The 19,497-nt window shown below is 40.7% G+C and overlaps 1 protein-coding gene and 1 long non-coding RNA gene across 9 annotated transcripts in view; one reads left to right on the top strand and one right to left on the bottom strand.

Annotated features, from left to right (window-relative positions):
• Positions 1-5,115, bottom strand: part of LOC123781486 (uncharacterized) — a 145,206-nt gene extending 140,091 nt beyond the window's left edge. For all 3 annotated transcript variants that reach the window (XR_015722952.1, XR_006776745.2, XR_006776744.2), the window contains exon 1: positions 5,048-5,115. This is a non-coding gene — a long non-coding RNA (uncharacterized LOC123781486). The remainder of the gene's footprint in view (positions 1-5,047) is intronic.
• Positions 5,116-5,182: 67 nt separating this feature from the next.
• Positions 5,183-19,497, top strand: part of CEP78 (centrosomal protein 78) — a 32,170-nt gene continuing 17,855 nt past the window's right edge. For 5 of the 6 annotated variants that reach the window (XM_045781012.2, XM_045781013.2, XM_045781008.2 and 2 more), the window contains exons 1-9: positions 5,183-5,693; positions 9,250-9,422; positions 9,517-9,589; positions 10,649-10,752; positions 12,196-12,370; positions 14,320-14,433; positions 15,100-15,164; positions 15,449-15,560; positions 18,464-18,599. In XM_045781012.2, the coding sequence (XP_045636968.1) occupies positions 5,441-5,693; positions 9,250-9,422; positions 9,517-9,589; positions 10,649-10,752; positions 12,196-12,370; positions 14,320-14,433; positions 15,100-15,164; positions 15,449-15,560; positions 18,464-18,599 (1,205 nt within the window). In that variant the 5' untranslated portion in view covers positions 5,183-5,440. The remainder of the gene's footprint in view (positions 5,694-9,249; positions 9,423-9,516; positions 9,590-10,648; positions 10,753-12,195; positions 12,371-14,319; positions 14,434-15,099; positions 15,165-15,448; positions 15,561-18,463; positions 18,600-19,497) is intronic. The other variant, XM_045781011.2, reaches the window with a different exon arrangement.

The following is a 19,497-nucleotide window of genomic DNA, read 5'->3' on the forward strand; positions in this document are numbered from 1 at the left end:
TAAACGTAACATTTGTGCACTTTTTAAATCAGTCAAGAAAGGAGAAATGTGAATTTATTTTGTTTTGTTTTTTTTTTTTTTTTTTTTTTAGAATTACCTACACCATTAATCAGAATTCTTTGTCTTGTTTTGTCTTTATGGATTTGAGTCTGATACCATCTGAGGGACTTCCGTTAGTATTTCTTGTGAAGCAGGTGTGCTAGCAATGAATTCCTTCAGTTTCTGTTTATCTCTTGGGTACCAGACTGAAGATACATGGTGGGGTGGTGGGGAAAACTAAAACGAGATGTACTATGTTATGTATGTTTTACTTAAGTGGCTTTGGCAAACTGCAATGTAATAGAAATCATATAAAGCTACCATCCCAGTTCCCCAGGAATGTTTCATAGACTGTCGACGTTAGTAAGGAAGATGTGAATCTCAAATCTGTCATTTGCATTGACCTTTTCCTTACCAATTCTTCTCCAAGCAATGCAGTAACAATCATTGGGTTCTAAAGTGTACCTTCCTCTGTTCCCATAGAAATTGTTCCACAAATTCATAAAGTTCTCAAAGGTGAAAAGTTTCTGTGACGTTTATCAAGTACACCAATGTCAATAAAAGTGCCAAGGTAACATTGTCCAAGCTGCAATATTCTGTGAGATCAGCCAACTTTAAATATACGCACATATTCTAAATACAACTTTGATCTGGGACACGTTTTGGTCAACGGAGTGTAAGCAGCTATGATGTTGGCAGAGGTCTTAAATGGGCTTAAGGGGGCTCACCGCTTGTGTTTCAGTGGTTGCAGTGAGAAGAGTGTGCCCTGGAGGCAGCTACCCCACAGTTGGGCCCTGGAGTCCAACGTGTGGGCAGACCTCAAATGGATTCAACCATGGAGCAAAACCAGCCACTTGGAGGTCTACCACAGTCACTATAGCTAGATCAAAAAACCCCAAATTTTTGCTGGTGTCACCAAGTTTTAGGATGATTTGTTCCACATTATTACAGCATGAGTGTACTAACGTGGTACCTTCCAAATTACTGTTACACAGATGGCTGCCACTGTGCCTACACGTGAGGCAACTGTGTCCTCAGAAATTCTGAGAATCCTTGAACTCTTGGTGCCTTTCCAACACATTTCACATGGCTAAAATTTCCCCAAACACGTTTGGTAATGTGCCATAAAGACCTCTCCCTAAACTTTTATCAAATATAAACAGAGTTCCTTCTATTTATTCTATGCTTGTTAAAATGCATTTTATGAATACAAAAGGATGAAAAATTGTACAGAAACATCTTTGGATAGCTGTTATTCACAGGGGAAAATTACAGTCAAAATGGGCATTTTGCTGAATGTAGAGCACTGATGCCCCCAGTGTCTCTAAAGACCAAGTGAACGAAGGCGCTTAATAAGTATGGAATCCTGCTCTTCATTTGAGAGGGAGAACAAGCTGTTCTAAAGTGGCAGAGGGATGCTCTTCGCAGCTATTTGCAACACTCTGTGAGCTTGGTTATTATGTTGCTATGAAGCAGCCTATCTTCCAAGTGTAAGGAAATACAGAACCTTAAAAAGTAGAAAAAGAGCCAGAGAACTCATTTCATTCATTCATTCATTCATTCATTCATTCACCAAATAGTCACTGACCAGGCTGACTACGTGTGTAACAGCAGTACTGAGAACTACATAGAACACAAAGATGTATCCCCGCTCTCCGAGAGCTTAGATACCAGCAGGGAAGATAAGATGTAGATGCCTTAAGGCAGTTCCAGATGTGTCCAATTAAACTGTTCCACAAGTTCAGAGGAGAGAAAGGATCCATATCTTGCTTGGATTCTCAATGAAGATTTTCCAGAGAAAGACACTTAAGGGCAGTGACTAGAAGAGTTTTTGACATATTACATAGAGCTGGAAGGGAGCAAAGATGTAGAGATAATTAGGCCCATAGATTAAAAACAAGTCTGGAAAGTGAAATTAAAGCCAAATTGTGGAAAGTTTTAAATGTCATTCTTAAATGTTTGGGCTTTATTGTGTTGGCAATAGGTGTCATGAAAGGTTTGGGAACAGAGCAACAGCATGATCCATGAACCTTGGGAGGCATAATAAATGATGTAAGGAGATCCTGAATGAAGGAAGACAAACTGTTCTCTGAAGCACTCATCATAATCCACATGTAAAATAATAAATGGTAGAGTAATGGCAACACAAATGGAAGAAAGGAATGTGAGAGACGCTATAAAGGAAAAACTGCCAGGGCTTGATCATTGATTAGGTACATTCATTCGTTCATTTAAGAAGTGTTATAACTAGTGCTACAGTTACACATAGCTTGCAGTAACTGCTAGTCAGTGGAGATGCAAAACACACATGCTCTCTTCCTCAGGGACCTTATGGTGATCTCTATCTTAAAATGGCTATGAAATGTGATGAAGGCTATGAATGAGACGTTCATGGTGTTATGAGAGCTTAGGCTAGGGGGATTTGATGAGTAGAGTAGGTGAGGGAATGCTTCCTTGGCAATGTGACACATGACCTGAGAGAATGAAGAGAAATTAACCAGGTGCAGACTGAAGCGGATACTTCATGTAGAGGGGAAAGCATGGACAATGAACCACTGAAGTATGTAGGTCTGAAAGGAGTCTACCATGGGCTGGACTCCTGAAAAATGAAAGGGAGAGGGGTCCAACATGAGGCTGCAGAGATCATGCCCCCATCACGTCCAGGGAATGCAGTGTGCTCTGTAGACCAGACACTCAAAGTACCAGTGTATGGTGAGATAAGGAGCTTGTTCCAGAATGTAACAACACACTGCTTCCATCAAGAAGATCTTGCCTGCTGACCTGAACAAGATGTTTAGTGCATTTACATTCTGAAGCGAGCTCCTTATCTTATAGAACAATAACAGTTCTCAACTGCACCCAGTCTGTGGCTCCACACTGAGTAGCAATATTTTAAACCACTGTGAGGAGGATTGCCTTCATCTTAAGAGAAATGTGAAGTCATGGAAGGATTCGAAGAGGAAGTGGTAGTGCTTCGCATTACGAAGCATGGATTGGAAGGCAGCCAGAGTTCATGGAAGGAAGATGAAGTCTGTGTCTGAAAACTTATTTTCCTGGTGAAGTAAGAGGTATCCTCTTTAGGTCACACAGCAGGGACACAGCGTCTAGTGGTGACATGAAAAGAATAGAGGAGGTCTGGAAGAGCTATTGTGAATTGCTGTAAGTAAAGGAGTGGAAAAAAGAAATGGGAATGACTTCGCAGTTAAAATAAGATAGCCTATGTCATTGACCAGGTTGACACAGCTCTGTGACTGGATCCAACAAACTCGTTGCTCTGAAACCAGGTCCAGAGAAGATGAGTGTTAGAGATGAGCAGAAGGCATCTGCACTGAGGCTCCATGGAAAGGTAAGTTGGGTTGGAAGTCTGGGAAAAATGTCAGGATGGATCAGGAGTGAAGTACAGTAAATAAGAGGTAAAATGATCCCACTTAACCAATGGATGGTGTCAAAAACCAAACTCCACATACTGAATAAAACAAAACAGAAAGATGAGCTTATTTCAAGGCTTTTGACCTTCAACCTAGGGAACTCAAAACTCTGGGAGCAATCAATTCTGAGTTGCTCACAGGCTAAGGGATTTTTATGGGGTAATGCAGAAGTTATTTGTTTTTTTTTTTTTTTTTTTTTTCAGCTGATTGGTTGCCTAGTCATCTTCTATCCTATTTGGATCAGGGTAGCTGAGTCAAGGGAACAAGGAAGTCCAGAGAAGGTGTGATCAGAGTTGGCATTTGGGGACTGGCTGGTGTCCTTCGCTGATTTCTAAGCAGAGCTGTACATTCCCGTAATTTAGATTAAGTTTCCTTTATGTGTGACAATTGACCATCTTCATTTTGTCCCTGACATAAGTGACTCCATTTTAGTTTGGTTCTACAGTGGAAGAGGAACGCTGTAAACATAACACCTGAGGCCTGACCAAAGGATTATCACCATTCTAGAAACTGGATACACCTACAGGTTCGGAGGTCAATTATCTGAGTTCTAGCCACTTAGTGCATATACAACTGTACATTCCTTATAGAGTTGTTAGGAAAATTAAATTATTTCATACTTAAACAGTGCTTAAAATAATGCCTAGGAAAGGAGCCTGGGTGACTCAGTGGGTTAAGCATTTGACTTCAGCTCATGTCATGATCTCAGGGTCCTGGAATCGAGCCCTGCCTGGGGCTCCCTGTTCAGTGGGGAGTCCGCTTCTCACTCTCCCTCTGCCTCCCGGTCCCCACTTGTGTGAGAGACCATGAGTGCGCACGCTCTCTCTCTCAAATAAATTAATAAAAATCTTTAAAAAAAAGTAATGCCTAGGGCATATGGGGTGGGTCAGGCCACTGTGCCCTAGGCGTTCGGGTGGGTGTCTTGGGTGGGTATCTTTTTATGATAATCACTTCTGACCAACAAGGAATAACCAACCAGACCCTAAAAAGGAAGTAAGCCATTGAAGGTGTTATGACTAGTCCTTGCTCAATGGTGATATCAATAGAAATGTTAAAAGGATTTAAGTTCCCTGGTTAGCTTTCTGTAAAAGACCAACCGTAAAGGCCCTCACTGGCGACCCTGTGGGGACCCCTCTCCCTCTAGAGAGCTTTTTTTTGTATCTTCACTTAATAAACTTCTATCCCTTTACTAAGAAAAAAAAAAAAAGCCTAGGAGAGAGAAAGTACTAGTTATGAGAGAGTTAACCATCACTGTCATTGTCAATACAAAACAAAGCGACTCTAGTAATCACAGTACTGCCCTGAATTCATGGAACTCTTTACCACATGCCAACAACCTGTGAGTAGAAACTACAGAAATGAAGAGTTCTCTGTAGAAATTAACACAGACATTGAAGATGTAATGGACGGCAGTGGACATCCACTCAGTCGTTCGCACATCCCTCATTAAGTGTCCTCTCTCCCGGGCGGTGCAAGCATAGACACTTGTCAGAAGTTTAGAGCACTTTCTAAATGTGCTGGTCACTGTTATTCCACCAGTAAAGCCGTTCTGCAAACCCCAAATTCCGAAAACTGCCTACCTTCCGCACTTCCCTCGCCTCGAAGGTCCCGCCTCTCGTCCTCAGGCCCCGTCCCCACGAGGGGCGGGGGCTGCGTGCGGACGCACCGTGAGCGCGCTGACGTCTCAGCGCACCTCCTCCGCAGGCTCCGCCCGCCGGCTTCAACCGCAGGCCCGCGCAGCGGAGGGCGGTGAGGCGGGCGCCAACTGCCCGCGCCGTGGGGCGGGGGTCGGCGCGGGAGCGCGGCCTCGAGGGGCTGGCCTAGCTGGGCCCGGGGCCCTGCGTCTTCGGGCAGAGCCGCCGGTACTCTGCAGCCGCGGGATCGCAGCCGCCCGGCTGTGGGCGACCCAGCACTCCCGGACGCCGAAGGGCATTGTCTCCGCGGCCGGCGTCCCCCGAGGCCGCCCCCTGGCCATGATCGACTCGGTGAAGCTGCGCCGCGACACCGCGGCTGACTTCTTCTCGCACTATGAGTACCTGTGCGCACTGCAGGACTCGGTGCCGCTGCCGTCGGTGCGCGCTTGCCTGCGGGAGGGCGTGCTGGACTTCAATGCCGACCGCCTGCGCATCGTGGACTGGGCGCCGCTCCTGAGCACCCTCAAGATTAATAAAGATCTACCCCTAGTCTCTATCAAGAGCTTCTTCCAGCCGTGGCTTGGCGAAACAGGTTTGTAGTTCCCGCTTCCAGGGGCCCTGTGTCGGGGCGGCGAAGCGGGATTTCAGACGGTGCCCGGTGGCGGCTGGGCGCCGGCCCGGGTGACCAGTGCCGCGGTCTGGGGGCAGCACACCGGGCGTGTGGCCTAGGACTCTTAGTTGCTCAGTGGCCCGGGGCGAGTCGCTTAAGGCCCGTAGATCTCAGCGTTTCCATCCGTGATATGGGCTAACAGGACGCGCTGTACGTGGTGATTGCAAAGATGCACCGAGTTATTGCTTGTAGAGCTCTTAGCGCAGTTTGGGACATCATTAAGAATTCGACTGATGTTACCTGGTTTTCTGAATGATTTAGCCTGACAGAGAACAAAGCAATTAAGAAAAGTGATACATCCCAGCCGTCTGCTTCGTTTCGTTTGATATGACATAGCTCAGTTTGATAAGACATAGCTCTGTTAGGAAAAACAAACTTTTTGTTTTGTTTTTAGTGACATCCTATAGTGGATAAGAGCACAGATGTGAAGGGAGCCTAGGGTTTGAATTCCAGGACTTACACTCTGTGTGGCCTGATCAAGTTACTTTTGAGCTACAATCCCCACACTTGTAAAGTGGCATTAAACTACACTTTCCATGGGTTCTTAGAATTAAGCAGGTTAAGAGTAGAGTTATGGTGGTGAGCATTGAGTAATGTACAGAATTATTGAATCACTGTATCGTATCCCTGAAACTAATATAACACTGTATGTTAAGTACACTGGAATTTTAAAAATAAATAATTTTTACACCCCCCCGAAAAAAATTACGCAGGTTGTTTGTATAAAGGTTCCAGGCACTCAAACGAGCTCAGCCAGCACCAAGCACTGCTGGAGACACAAGGCTCCTGGCCTAGAGGATCTCCTCTTCTACTGGGGGAGGCAGCAAGTAAACACAAGCTCAGTAGTCAGTGTTCTGGAAGAAGTGACCATCGAAGGGAGGGTTCAGGAAAGGATGTGTGAAAGCTACTCAAATGGCAGGAAGGAGCTGCTTGTGCAAAAGTATGAGAAATATAAAAATATGTCAAAACTAAAGTACAGGACTAGAAACTTAGGGGTTAAAGAAGTGAGAGCTGAGACTGGAAACCTGGTGGGGGCCACACAGGGAGGGGCCTTGTTTATCCTATCAAATGGTTGGATGTTTATCCCTACGGTTGTGGGAGACACTCAAGGATGATGAAATGGACTTATAGAAGCTTGCTCTGAGCTCCATATGGAAGACAGTTGATGGGAGGAGGGTGAATTGTAATCTGAGAGCCCAAATTAAGGTATAGAAAGGGAGGGCTGGATTTCAGAGATCAAAGAAACAGAATGGATGGGGCCTGGTGACCAGTTAGAAGAGGGGGGCACAGCAAGCTTGGGTGACAATTTATAGCAGCACCTTTCTGTGAGACAGAGTGCAGTAGGAGGGGATTGGAGTTGGGGAGAGAATCTCACTTCATCCTTAATGCCTTAAGAGGGCCCTGTGGGGCATCCGAACATGTCTGCTACTCATCTCTGGGCCCCTATTTGAAGGAATGGGAGAAACTGAGGTAACCCACAAAGAAGATCTAGAAAATCCTACGCCTGAAAGATGTTCTTTAAAACGGACCCACTTGAGTATGTTTATAAGCTGAGACAATAGCCAGCACACAGGGAGAATGTGAAGATCCAGGAGAGGACAAGACTACTAATTTTTTTTTTTTTTAAAGATTTTTTATTTATTTATTCGACAGAGATAGAGACAGCCAGCGAGAGAGGGAACACAAACAGGAGGAGTGGGAGAGGAAGAAGCAGGCTCATAGCTGAGGAGCCTGACGTGGGGCTCGATCCCATAACGCTGGGGTCACTCCCTGAACCGAAGGCAGACGCTTAACCGCTGTGCCACCCAGGCACCCCTGATTTATTTTTTAAAAACCTGAACACTTGTCATGTCCCTGACCTTTTTCTAGGTTCTGGGTTTCACGTCATCTGTTATCTCTTCTGCAAGGACATTTCAGTTGATCCTCTGGTGAAGACAAGTCACAGTATTCTCTACATCTCATGCAGGTGTAGGAACTATTCCATACCTCTGAAGGGACTTGATTTATCCAAAGTAATAACTTAGAAATCAGAAGCAGTTACAGTGGGAAGAGACCTCAAAGTCAAGGCCATTGTACTTAATATTGTCTAGTATTTCACACTGAATGTAAGAAAAATGTATCATAGAGACCACTCTCTTCAGAATTCCTTCACTGAACCTTTGTTTTCTCTTGCATTCAGTGGGTCCAGGCTATAGATTTCAGCCTCCTAGGTTTGCTTCTTTATCCTCACCAGCTCCTTCTTTCCTTCCTTTCTTTCTTTCTTTCTTTCTTTCTTTCTTTCTTTCTTTCTTTCTTTCTTTCTTTTTTTTTTTTGATTTTATTTATTTTAGAGAGAGAGCATGAGCAGGGAGAGGGGCAGAGGGAGACTCTGCACTGAGCTCAGCTCCACACAGGGCTCAATCTCACGACCCTGAGATCAGGACCTCAGCCGAAATGAAGAGTCAGTTGCTTAACCACGTGCACCACCCAGGCTCTCCACCTCACTAGCTTCTAGCTGGTGTTGGCTGCCTCTGGGATCAGTTACTCTCAGTTCATCTGCTTACTGGGCTTCAGTGATCTTTTTTTTTTTTTTAAGATTTTATGTATGTATGTATTTATTTATTTGTGAGAGAGAGCACAAGGGGAGGAGCAGAGGGAGAGGGACAGGCAGACTCCACGCTGGGCATGGAGCCCAACTCAAGACTCGATCCCAGAATCCTGAGATCATGACCTGAACTGGAACCAAGAATCAACGCTTTAACGGACTGAACCGGCCAGGCACCCCTTCAGTGATCTTCTAAAATGAAAATACACGCTTAAAGTAATGCTTGTAATGGCTCACCAGCATAGGATTATTGTGTATTGGCTGCATAGTTTGTGTCCTGCACAGAAGCTTGAAATCTGAGCTGTGCTCTGCCAAGCCCCAAGGGTCTAATCGGAAGGATTCCTAATGAGGAAGAGGTGCTTTTTCTAATCCATCTGATTTAGGTACCTTTTTCTAACCTTCAGAGGCACTCTTACTTTGCGAGTGGTAGCACCTGTCCTCATCAGCTTTGGGGTAAAAGCCATAGGCTTTTTATCCCAGGCTTGCTTTGGCCAACCTCTGTAGTGAGGTTATGACTCTGTCTCCTCCCTCTTGTGCCCTGGCCTTTAGTCGTCCTCACCTGCAGTATTTTCTGTGGCCAGCAGGTGTCAGGCGTGGATGTCTTTGACAGGTGCTCTCTCTGCAGTTAAGCACCTCCCACTCAGATTTATGTGGTCATTGTCTTCCTAGATTCAACTTCAGGGTTATCTTGAAGCCATTGCTTAGATATAACATTTTGCTTTCATAGGAACCTCTATGCACATAGTTTATATTTCTGTATCTCATGTGGTTGATGATTTGAGTTTATACGTGTCCTTCTTTAAAGAGGGCTTTAAGGACAGGTCATTTCTGTGCCTTAGCACAGAGCAGATGCTTTCTCATGATAATACATATCTTACAATAATTTTACTTTAGGTTCTGACAGAAGTAAAGTGTGCAGAAGTCGTGTTCCGGCGATAAGAAACAAAGATGTGACCTTCCAGTTATGTAAAGCTCTCAAATGCTGTTTAAGTGTGTCGAGTGCTCTAAAGAACCTGGAGCTAAATGGACTAGTGCTGAGAGAGAGAGATTTAACTGTTTTGACACAGGTAAGGCTTCTCCAGTGTGTCCTGCAAACATTGGATGTTTGCTTTGGGGGGAAACTAAAACCATAAAAATTTTAACTTTTTCTCCCCATTAAAGGGATTGAATAAATCAACCTCTCTGGTGCACCTGTCTCTTGCAAATTGCCCAATTGGAGATGAAGGTTTAGAAAGTAAGTTTCAGTCTTGTTTAAGTCTCCTTCCACCAGACTGATTTCACCTTTCTTTTCCCTGCATGCATGTTAATTGCCGTCTGTATCTTTTCTACCTGGGTTGTCTCCTGTTCTCCTGTTCAAACCTTGGTCTCATCTCACCTGTGCACTGAAAGTTTGTCATGCTGGGTACTCTCCGAACCAATTTCACTAAGATTATGTTTAAGCCACAAGGCACACAAATATATACTATACTGTATTTTCCCTTTTTTTTATTTTGTTCATCTTTTTCTTATCAAGAAATAATTACGGGAAGGGAAATAGCAAATTGTAAAGACAAAAAAATCATTATCCTTAAATAGTTAAAACATCTATATGCAGTCATAATTATATAATGCACTGTGTTATGTCCAAAAATAGGAAATACATGCAAAGTGCTATGGGAGCATATAAAAGGCCAGCAAATTCAGTGGTGTTGGTGGGAGCGTATCATGGAAGTCATCACAGAGAAAGTGGTTGTTGATTGGGGTCCTAAAGAATCAGTGTGTTCACTGTGTCCACTAGTGGTCTGGGGTGGTAAAGAAGACTGCATTTTAACTTGAGGGAACTGAGAGTTTGACATGTTCTGTCTCACATTGCTCTCGTATATTGCTCAGCAGCTAATAAAACCCTGGGTTTATAGTTGACATTTAAATTGACTCATAACTGAGTTTGGGTTATATCATTGGAAATGAAAATAGGAAGAGTCTTAGGCTTTTTAGGTTTCTTTTTCTTTCCTATGTCTCAAAACGTATAGAATACTTTACTGACTAGTTGGGAATAAAGTTTGCCAGGTTCAGAGTATTCAGTTTTAGCATCTCAATAGAATTAAACTGTTGCTGTCAACTGGGATAACCCTTTATTACTGACCTGTTTAGAGTGCATCAGTCCATCAGTTGCCTGCGAAGATTGTAGATAGTGATTTTAAGACTACAGCTAGAAACCTCCAGTAGACTCAGGAAAAGCAGATAAGTCAGGATTGACCAAACTGTGTAGGCTCTTCATCTTATTGTGTGTGTGGTTTTTTTTTTTTCCTTTTAGTTATTTGTCAAGGTATAAAGAACTCTATCACTCTTAAGACAGTAAACTTCACGGGGTGTAATCTGACATGGCAGGGAGCAGATCACATGGCCAAGATCTTAAAGGTGATTTTATGTTTAAACTTTTGTGAAAACATATTCTGTGATTGAAGCACATTAATGTTCTGATACAAGATGGCAGATCTTTTTTGTCTTTTGATACATGTGATTGCCGTTTTAGTTTTGTTGAAAGACTATGACCAGTTTCCAGTTTGGGATTCTACCATTTAGGAAAGAGAGTCCATTTAATCCTAGGAATAAGGGATCTAATGTACTTTCATGTATTTTTAGTTCTTGAAAACAGCCCATCACCTGGAATTAAGGTTTTTTTTAAAATGTAGCCACGCCCATTTGCTTACGTAGTGACCGTGGCTGTTTTTGTCCTACACCAGTAGAGTTGAGTAGGTACAACAGAAACCTGCCCACAAAGCTGAATAGTTTACCTTTGGGCCTGTACAGAGCAAGTCCATGGACCCCAGATATAGAAAACAGTCAAGAGCATGGATTCTGAAGCCAAATAACCTAGTATCAAATTCCAGCTCTCCGATTTCATAGCTTGTGACTATGGACACATTACTTAGCTTCTGTGCTTTATGATGAGGATTAAATGAATTTGTTTGTATAAAATAGTGCCTGGCATGTAATAAACACCAAGGAAGTGTTTTGCTATGATTTCCACTTGTTGCTTTTATAAGTTATTGTTCATAGAAAAATGGCACCAATGATTTTCCATTTAGACTGGCTTAGGAACTTTGAGTCTTTTGGTGTTCGAGCATGTAATAAGATTTCTTCCTTTTAAAGTCAGTCTTCCCTGTTACCAAAATTTGTCTTATGAATATAGAGAACTATGTCTTTACGACTCTCTCTGTGGTTAAAAATCAAGCCATCAGTTTCCTGAGGCAGGTCAAACTGGCTTTGCATACTGCAGGCCTCTAAAGTTGGTGTGCATACTCTAAAGTGAGATCCATTGGGTTGAGGGAAGAAAATATTAGAACTGCTATATTTATTTTGTAGCATTTTAAAAATGTGTAGTTTATAATGTACGTGAAGTATATATGTGCAGAACTGAATGTATGACTTCGTGTACATAATTTATCAGTAAATAAGATACATGCTACAGAGAGTTTACTTGCAGGATGCCCAATCAGGTGTTTGAAACCACTGGAGGACAGAATGGTAGAACTTAGAGTCTCAGCAATAACAGAATTGAGAACCCATTCTCTGACTTTGCAGATAAGGGAAGTAAAATTTGTAGAATGTAATTGTCAAGGTTTATGTAACTAATCAGCCACAGGTCACCCAGTGGCTGTAGTCTACTCACTGGCAAATGAGAGTCTGGGTCACTGAGACTCCTGAGCTGGGCTCGACTGCTCGGTCTCTCGGGTTGACCCCCCTGGCAGATACGCTTGGTATGTGCGTGTAAATGTGTGACAGGATAAGCCGTCCTCAGTAGGCATACCCTGCCTCTGTAGCCACACATCCTCACTTCATCCTGTTAAATCTTTGAAGTATCAGACGATGAGAAGGCACGAAGAAATCTGGGCTGAGAGTCTTCGGTACAGGAGGCCTGATCTGGACGGTATGGCTGGTTTGCGGCGCATCACTTTGAACTGCAACACGCTCATTGGTGACCTTGGCGCAGGTGCCTTTGCAGAATCTCTCAGTGAGGATTTATGGCTTAGAGGTAAATGCTAAAATGGAAAGTGTTGGACTTTTAAATGTTAAATATAAGTTTAGCTTTTGGCTTGGTACCATTGTCATAGGATTTTTTTTAAAGCCTTTTTTTTCCCGATACCTTTTGTGCTTTTAAGCTTCTCTAAGAGTTGTATATATTCTCTATAGAAAATACAGAGTAGCTAAACAAAATTATCCATAATCTTCATACCCATTTTGGTGTACTTTTAGTGTTTCGTTTTTCTATCAATGTGTTTGTACCCTTCAGACACTAAAAAAGTGGACTTCATAGTACAGTTACTATTTCATGCTCTTCTACTTAATGCTGGATCACGTGGCCCTCCTTTATATTGATGTTCAATAGTTTAATCATTCTTTGCAATTAGATTTAGGCAGTTTGTACTTTTCTCTGTGAGGAACGATGTGTAGTGAACACATCTCTGTGACCATTGCATTAGTTCTATAGATTAAGTTACTAAAAGCAGAAGGACCTCGTAATGTGACATATTTTTAAGACTTTTATTGCATGTTGCCGAATTACCATCCAGAAATCCTGTGCCAATTTATAATCCTCCTGAACAGTGCATGTGAGGCCTTTCCCTGCAAAACCCTGGCTTGTGTCACTTTTAAAAACTGTAACACTAGAAAAGTGAGTAACCTTCCCTTTTTTATGCAAGTGGGATTACTCCAAATTTGATAACTTTTTTCATTTAATATAGTATGAGCATCCGAATAAGTCAATACATTTACATCTCTCACATCATTATTAGCGACTGTGCCATTATATGAATATGCCGTAGTACACCTAGCTTATTCATTCTTGCTAGATGTATGAGCTATTTGCAGATTTTCACTGTTAAAAAGAGTACTCTGATACACATCCTTGCCTATGTCTCTTATTTCCTTTGGTTAAATTCTTAGAGAGTTGGTAGGTCAAAACAGCATGCACATTTTTTTAAAAGGTTTTTGTTATATGATCTTGACCTAGTCTGTTGGAACAATCTCATTTTATTGTTTTAATTTGTATTTACATACTAGTGACATGTAGTGGCTATTTTTATTGATTTAGCTAGTTGGTTAATTATATCCATTGTCCGTTCTGTGGTAAGAGTTTGTAAGGATCGTATCATATTGTTTCCATATATCTGACTTATTTCTGTGTGTTACAGGGTTTTAAAAGACCCCAATTACTTTAATGCAATGGTTTACACAACGCTTTTAAAGAAGGGCTCATATGATAGTTTCCTCTTATGTAATGTTTTTTATACTTGTGCTTTTGTGATGATCCCTTTGGTTTCAGTGAGTACGTTGTTCAACCTCAGAACTACTGGTATTGATGATCATTTGTTCTGTTCTTTGATCTTTTAAAGAGACTGTTCTTGACTCATTCTTTCCTGATAAGTGCTTAGCATATGTTCCCTATTCACACATTCTTTGGATTTGTTATTATTTACATCCTCTTAGACGTCTTTGTCTTTTTTCTTCTAAAACTAACAATTATTATGGATCTGTTATTTTGCTTTTTCCTTTTAACTAGTTTTAAAAGTGATTTGGAACTCAAGATCCTATCAAAAGCGTGCAGTGCAATTTCTGAGCCCCACCCAGCTTTTGCCTATGAGGTTTATGCCACTCTCCTTGCTGATGATGAGCCGAGACTCCTTTTGTGATGTTTTTCGCTCATAGACAATTAGAGTTATTCTTCAGCTCTGTAATTGTAAAATATGTTGGGTGATTTATTGGTACTAGGAGTAGGATAGTCGTGGCCCATCCAAAACTTATTATTGGATTTTGTATTATATGTGTTGTGTATACTTTCCTGTTTTTCTTTTTTCAATACCCAAGATTAAAAACCTGCCATGACTTCTTGTACAGAAATCTTATGTGCGTGAATACGTGAGAGTTGTCTGTATGTTAAATCTGTGTAGAGTTGGCAAATGACCTTTTGTCTTTCATCGAAAGCGCTTGACCTACAGCAGTGCGGCCTCGCCAATGAAGGAGCAAAGGCTTTACTAAAGGCCCTCGAAACCAACAGAACTCTGGTCATTCTGGATATAAGAAAAAATCCACTCGTTGGTATGTTACGCCTTTTTTAATTGATTAACAAATAGCAAAACAGATAATGAGCTAGCTTCCACCAAGAGAATTATTTCCTTCCCGTGGAACCTCTGCATTCCTGGAAAGAGCATTTCATTCATTTCTCAGTTTAGCAAGTAATCCTTTCTGTGTTCCAGACACAGGTTTTACGCACTAAGAATGTTGCAGTGAACCAGATAGACTAAAGTCTTACCCTCATGGAGCTTACATTCTAGTGGAGGAGTTCAGGGAGAAATGATGGAGTTGGTTCACTGAGAAAAGGGGAGCTGAAGAGAGGAGCAGCTTTGAGAGACTATCAGGACTTTGGCTTGGATGGATTAGGTGCCCTTTGGGTATCTAAGCGTCTGGACAGTGCCCAGACGTTTGCTTTCTGTCCAAAGGTATCCAAAACCACGTGTTTAGATTTTATCTTTGCTGCTGCCCAAAGCGTGGGCATTGTGGGCAGTGTGGGAGGGGGCATGCTTTCATCTTAGGTTTTTGAGGAAGAAATTAGAGCTAGAAAGGGGGAAATAGGTATATAATTACATAATGTGGGTTTTATATTTAATTTTATGTGAAAAGCAGTAATGAGTTGGTGTTTGTTTTTAAATGGGAATAACCCCTCATTGGGAAGCAATTACTATAATTTCAATTTATTTTACTTAGATCATTCTGTGATGAAAGCAGTTATCAAAAAAGTTCTCCAGAATGGAAGGAGCGCCAAGTCAGAGGTAACATGTTGTAGTTCTCTAGGAAGAATTTTTCTTTAATTGCATGTTTTTCTTTTTTCTTTTCCCCTAATTAAACTATCAAGGCATTTTTCTGCCATCTTAAATCAATTAAGTCAAATCAAATGGCTTTTCTGTGTTGAAAACATTGTATGATTCTTTAATTTGGGATCCCAGAAATGCACATTGCAAACCTTTATTAATTCAAAATAGCTTAATTTCCAATTGAGATCAAACCCTCATAAATTACCTGTAACTGAAAAGAGTATTTATTATTTCTCTTCCAGTACCAGTGGATAACTTCTCCATCAGTGAAGGAACCAGTCAAAACTGCTAGACAGAAAAAGAGAACTCTAGTTCTGGGAAGTGGTCGGAAAGGGAAAGCTACTATTAGAATCGGTAACTGTTTCTCTCCTGGCTTTTTAACACTGCTGGAGTTTATGCCCCATTTGTGCCCTGATGTGCTAAAATTGGAATCTCTTCCCATCGTATGATACCGATGGTAGCAACCAGTATTAACCACATGCATGTCAGAAAGACCATAAATGTTCTGATACAGATGATGAGAATTTATGGAATACAGAAATAATTTTAAAAAGGGATGGCAGTACTTCCATTTTTTAAAAATTAACTGTTTTCATAAAAAGTTCATTATTTTGAATATATTTCTTGGTTAAGATTTTCATTTTCTCTTCCTGTGGTCTGTTAGCATAGACAACATAGGCATACAGGTGACCGCGTTGCCTGGAATATTGACGTAATTCCACATAGCTTGCATATAATTTGCCATTTTCCTTCTTTCATTTCATTTTAAGTTAAATTAAAATTCTACATGATTTCATAGTTATACTTTTTATGTATTCACAAGGTTTCATTGAGTTGATTGGTCTATTTTTTAAATTAGTGAAAGATTTGGGGTGCCTGGCTGGCTCAGTCGGTAGAGCACGTGACTCTCGATCTCGGGGTCCTGGGTTCAAGCCTTACGTCAGGTGTGGAGCCTACCTAAAATAAAGAAATAAATAATAAATTGGTGAAAAATTCAAAATAACCTAAATATTATGTAATTTTTTAATAGTATTGTAAACATTTTCATAAATACAACTTCTTTTTTTTGCTACTAAAAGGTATGTTTTTGATTCTCCATTAATCTACTTGTTTGGTCAACAAAATATTAAGTAGAAATTAAGAGTGTTTATTAAATCAAAAGAAAGCTTAACAATTTTTCTACCAATTTTTATTTTAAAACTGGTATTTTTTTTTTTTTAAAGATTTTATTTTATTTATTCGACAGAGATAGAGACAGCCAGCGAGAGAGGGGACACAAGCAGGGGGAGTGGGAGAGGAAGAAGCAGGCTCATAGCGGAGGAGCCTGATTTGGGGCTCGATCCCATAACACCGGGATCACGCCCTGAGCCGAAGGCAGACGCTTAACCGCTGTGCCACCCAGGCGCCCCTGAAACTGGTATTTTAGTAGTCAAATAGTATATACAAAGAAGCTAAGATTTGTGATGTTGCACTTATTATATATTGTTATTAAAAGTTTACATCATGTGTAAAACATTCTTAAAAGTGTCTTAAGTTGGTATTTTAATATAATCTTAGAAATAGAAATATATATAGGTAAAAATATATATGTTATATTAAGATGTCTGTAATTTTAGTGTTTGGTGGTGTATAATAGGACTTCGTGGAATGAGAATAAAAAATTAAAAATCTTATTTTTTTCTTAGCATGATTAAACAAAGTGGAAATGTGACTGACGTTTAGCTCGCTGAGCTGTTTTAAGAGTAATTTTATATCTTGGGCTTTTTTTTGTATTTGCCTCAGTTATATGGAGACATAGAGGTAAGCCACACCAGTGTCTGGCTATCTAGTTAGATCCAGGTGAGTATAGGGGTTAAATAATTGTGTGAGTTGTGTCACATTCATATTGTAATCTTGTGTACAGAAAGAAGAACTTTAATGGGAATTTTATCTCCTAGCAAGATAAGTGTGAATTCTTTTGGATTTAATTACAAATGGCATCCGCATTAGTTTCTTTTTTTTTTTTTTTTTATTATTTATTTATTTGACAGAGACAGCCAGCGAGAGAGGGAACACAAGCAGGGGGAGTGAGAGAGGAAGAAGCAGGCTCCTAGCAGAAGAGCCTGATGTGGGGCTCGATCCCAGAACGCTGGGATCACGCCCTGAGCCGAAGGCAGACGCTTAACGACTGCGCCACCCAGGCGCCCCCCGCATTAGTTTCTGAAAGTCAGGGGAGAGGTATACACGTACACACCATATAGAGATGAACATTTTTTCCTTGAGAGTAATTACGTTAAAAAACAGAAAATAGCGCAAGATAACTGGCACTTCTGTATATTTTTAAGAGGCCTATAAATTTATCCAGAAAAATCACACAGGGTCACGCGGTGATTATCAGTAAGCTACACTATATGAAATATTTGCCGTCTGTTACCACATATGCTTTGTTTTTCATGCTATCCAAATCTGCTAAAGTAGTATAGTAAAATCAATTTGGAGAATAAATATAACAAACCTATAGTACTTGTTTTCAGTAACAGAAAGAAATATTTAAATGTCAATTTTAATATATGGTTTATTCTAAATAAAGTATATTAGCATGTAGGTCTAGTTTTTGCTACTAAGTATTTCACCTAAGGGTACTTGACTTTGTCTCCTGAAATGTAGGCCAAGTCTCCATATCTTGCTCTTTTATCCACTGGGTCTTGTTTCTTTTTTGTTTTTTATATGAAATCAAATGAGCAGTAAAGGTTGACAGACTTACAGAGGGTAACATTGACTTACCTGCCACTTAGCAACTTTCAGTCCTGTTACTTTGATTGTTTTTACATAAAAAGATTAATCTTAAATTGAAATTGTGGTCTAATTTAGATTCTCTTTGGCAGGAATCAGGGATGTATCAGTGTTTCTCTATCTTTGAGATTCAGAAATACCAAAGATAGTCTGAGATTCAATCTCAGAATAAACTGAATATTTCTGCATGATACATAAGATGTATCATGCATGTTTCATTCTCTGGGGTATATTTTTTATTTTTGCATGTTTTACGCATCTCATATACTTATATTTTAGTTAAAATGATAACTTTTTACTCTGTGAGAACTTATATTTGTAAACATTGCTAGACTCTGTAAGAGCATTTTTTACAGAATGACCCTGTTATTAATGGCCTTGCGTCGTTGGCAGATGCCTGTGTTATAAAGTGCGAACATGTGACGATTGCTATGTCACCATTCAGCGCATCTTGATTTTGTCCTTTAATGCTTTCGCAAACATAGGATTGGCCACAAAGAAACCTGTAAGTAATGGAAGGAAACAGTCCCTTGGTAAAGAATATTATGCTCCCGAAGCTCTACCTCCTGGCGTGTCTGGTTTCCTGCCGTGGCGCACAGCGGAACGTGCAAAAAGGAGCAGGTTGAGTATATTTATTCCCTGTCTTTAGTCGTTCCGAAATTTTCATTTTGGAGCTCCTATTATGTGGGAGGTCTCTAGTGGTTTCTCTAGAGGACAAAACAATAACTCACACGTGGCTTCTGCCTAATGAGTCCTTGAAGGAAGAAAAAAAAACAAAAAATGATAATTGGGAGCTGCAAGTTATTTCTTTAGTGTCACAACACATGTAACCCTGTGGGAGTCAAGAGGAGATAACATTCTCTGCACTTGTACAGGTGAGTAAAGGTTTCATTAAAGGCGGGTGTAATTGAGCTAGGCCCTATAGTGCAAGAGGAGGAACTTGGATATGTAAGGAAGGGGGAAAAAGGCATTTTCAGCCTGGGGAATAGTTTAGTGCCAAATGCATCAGGAGTATGGATTAGACTTAATCTAACTCAGTCAACAGGCTTAACTCATTTTAGTGAATCAGATTTAGTAAATCAAATTAGATTTAACTAGCTTTAGCTGATTACTTACCCAGGGCATAACGGTGCGCAGCACTTTTTATCCTAGGAGTATAAAAGTCTCTTTAAATGGTTGAACTATAATATTAGGCCTGCTGAGTGAATTAGTTTGCTGTAGATTATTTTCAAGTAACTTACTTGGTAGTATTGAAGAAATTGGGGATTAACAATTGCTTAAGAAAGCAAAGAATTGATTTTAAGTAAGACTTGAGGTAGGTACTCTGTAAAATAATTGTTCACTTGCTCACATTGAATTGATGAATATAATCTCCGTTGCAAATGGTGATGTGAATTATTATTGCATAAACTCTAGTTCCAGGCCCCCAGTCTTTACACTTCAGTTTCATGACTTTGTGATTTCATATCTTCTTTTTATGATAGTTATTAATTTCAAGACCATTCTGATCACAAGGAGT

This window comes from Ursus americanus, chromosome 34 (genome assembly GCF_024610735.1).
Source record: "Ursus americanus isolate L20-20 chromosome 34, mUrsAme1.1.p, whole genome shotgun sequence".
Classification (NCBI taxonomy): Eukaryota; Metazoa; Chordata; class Mammalia; order Carnivora; family Ursidae; genus Ursus; species Ursus americanus.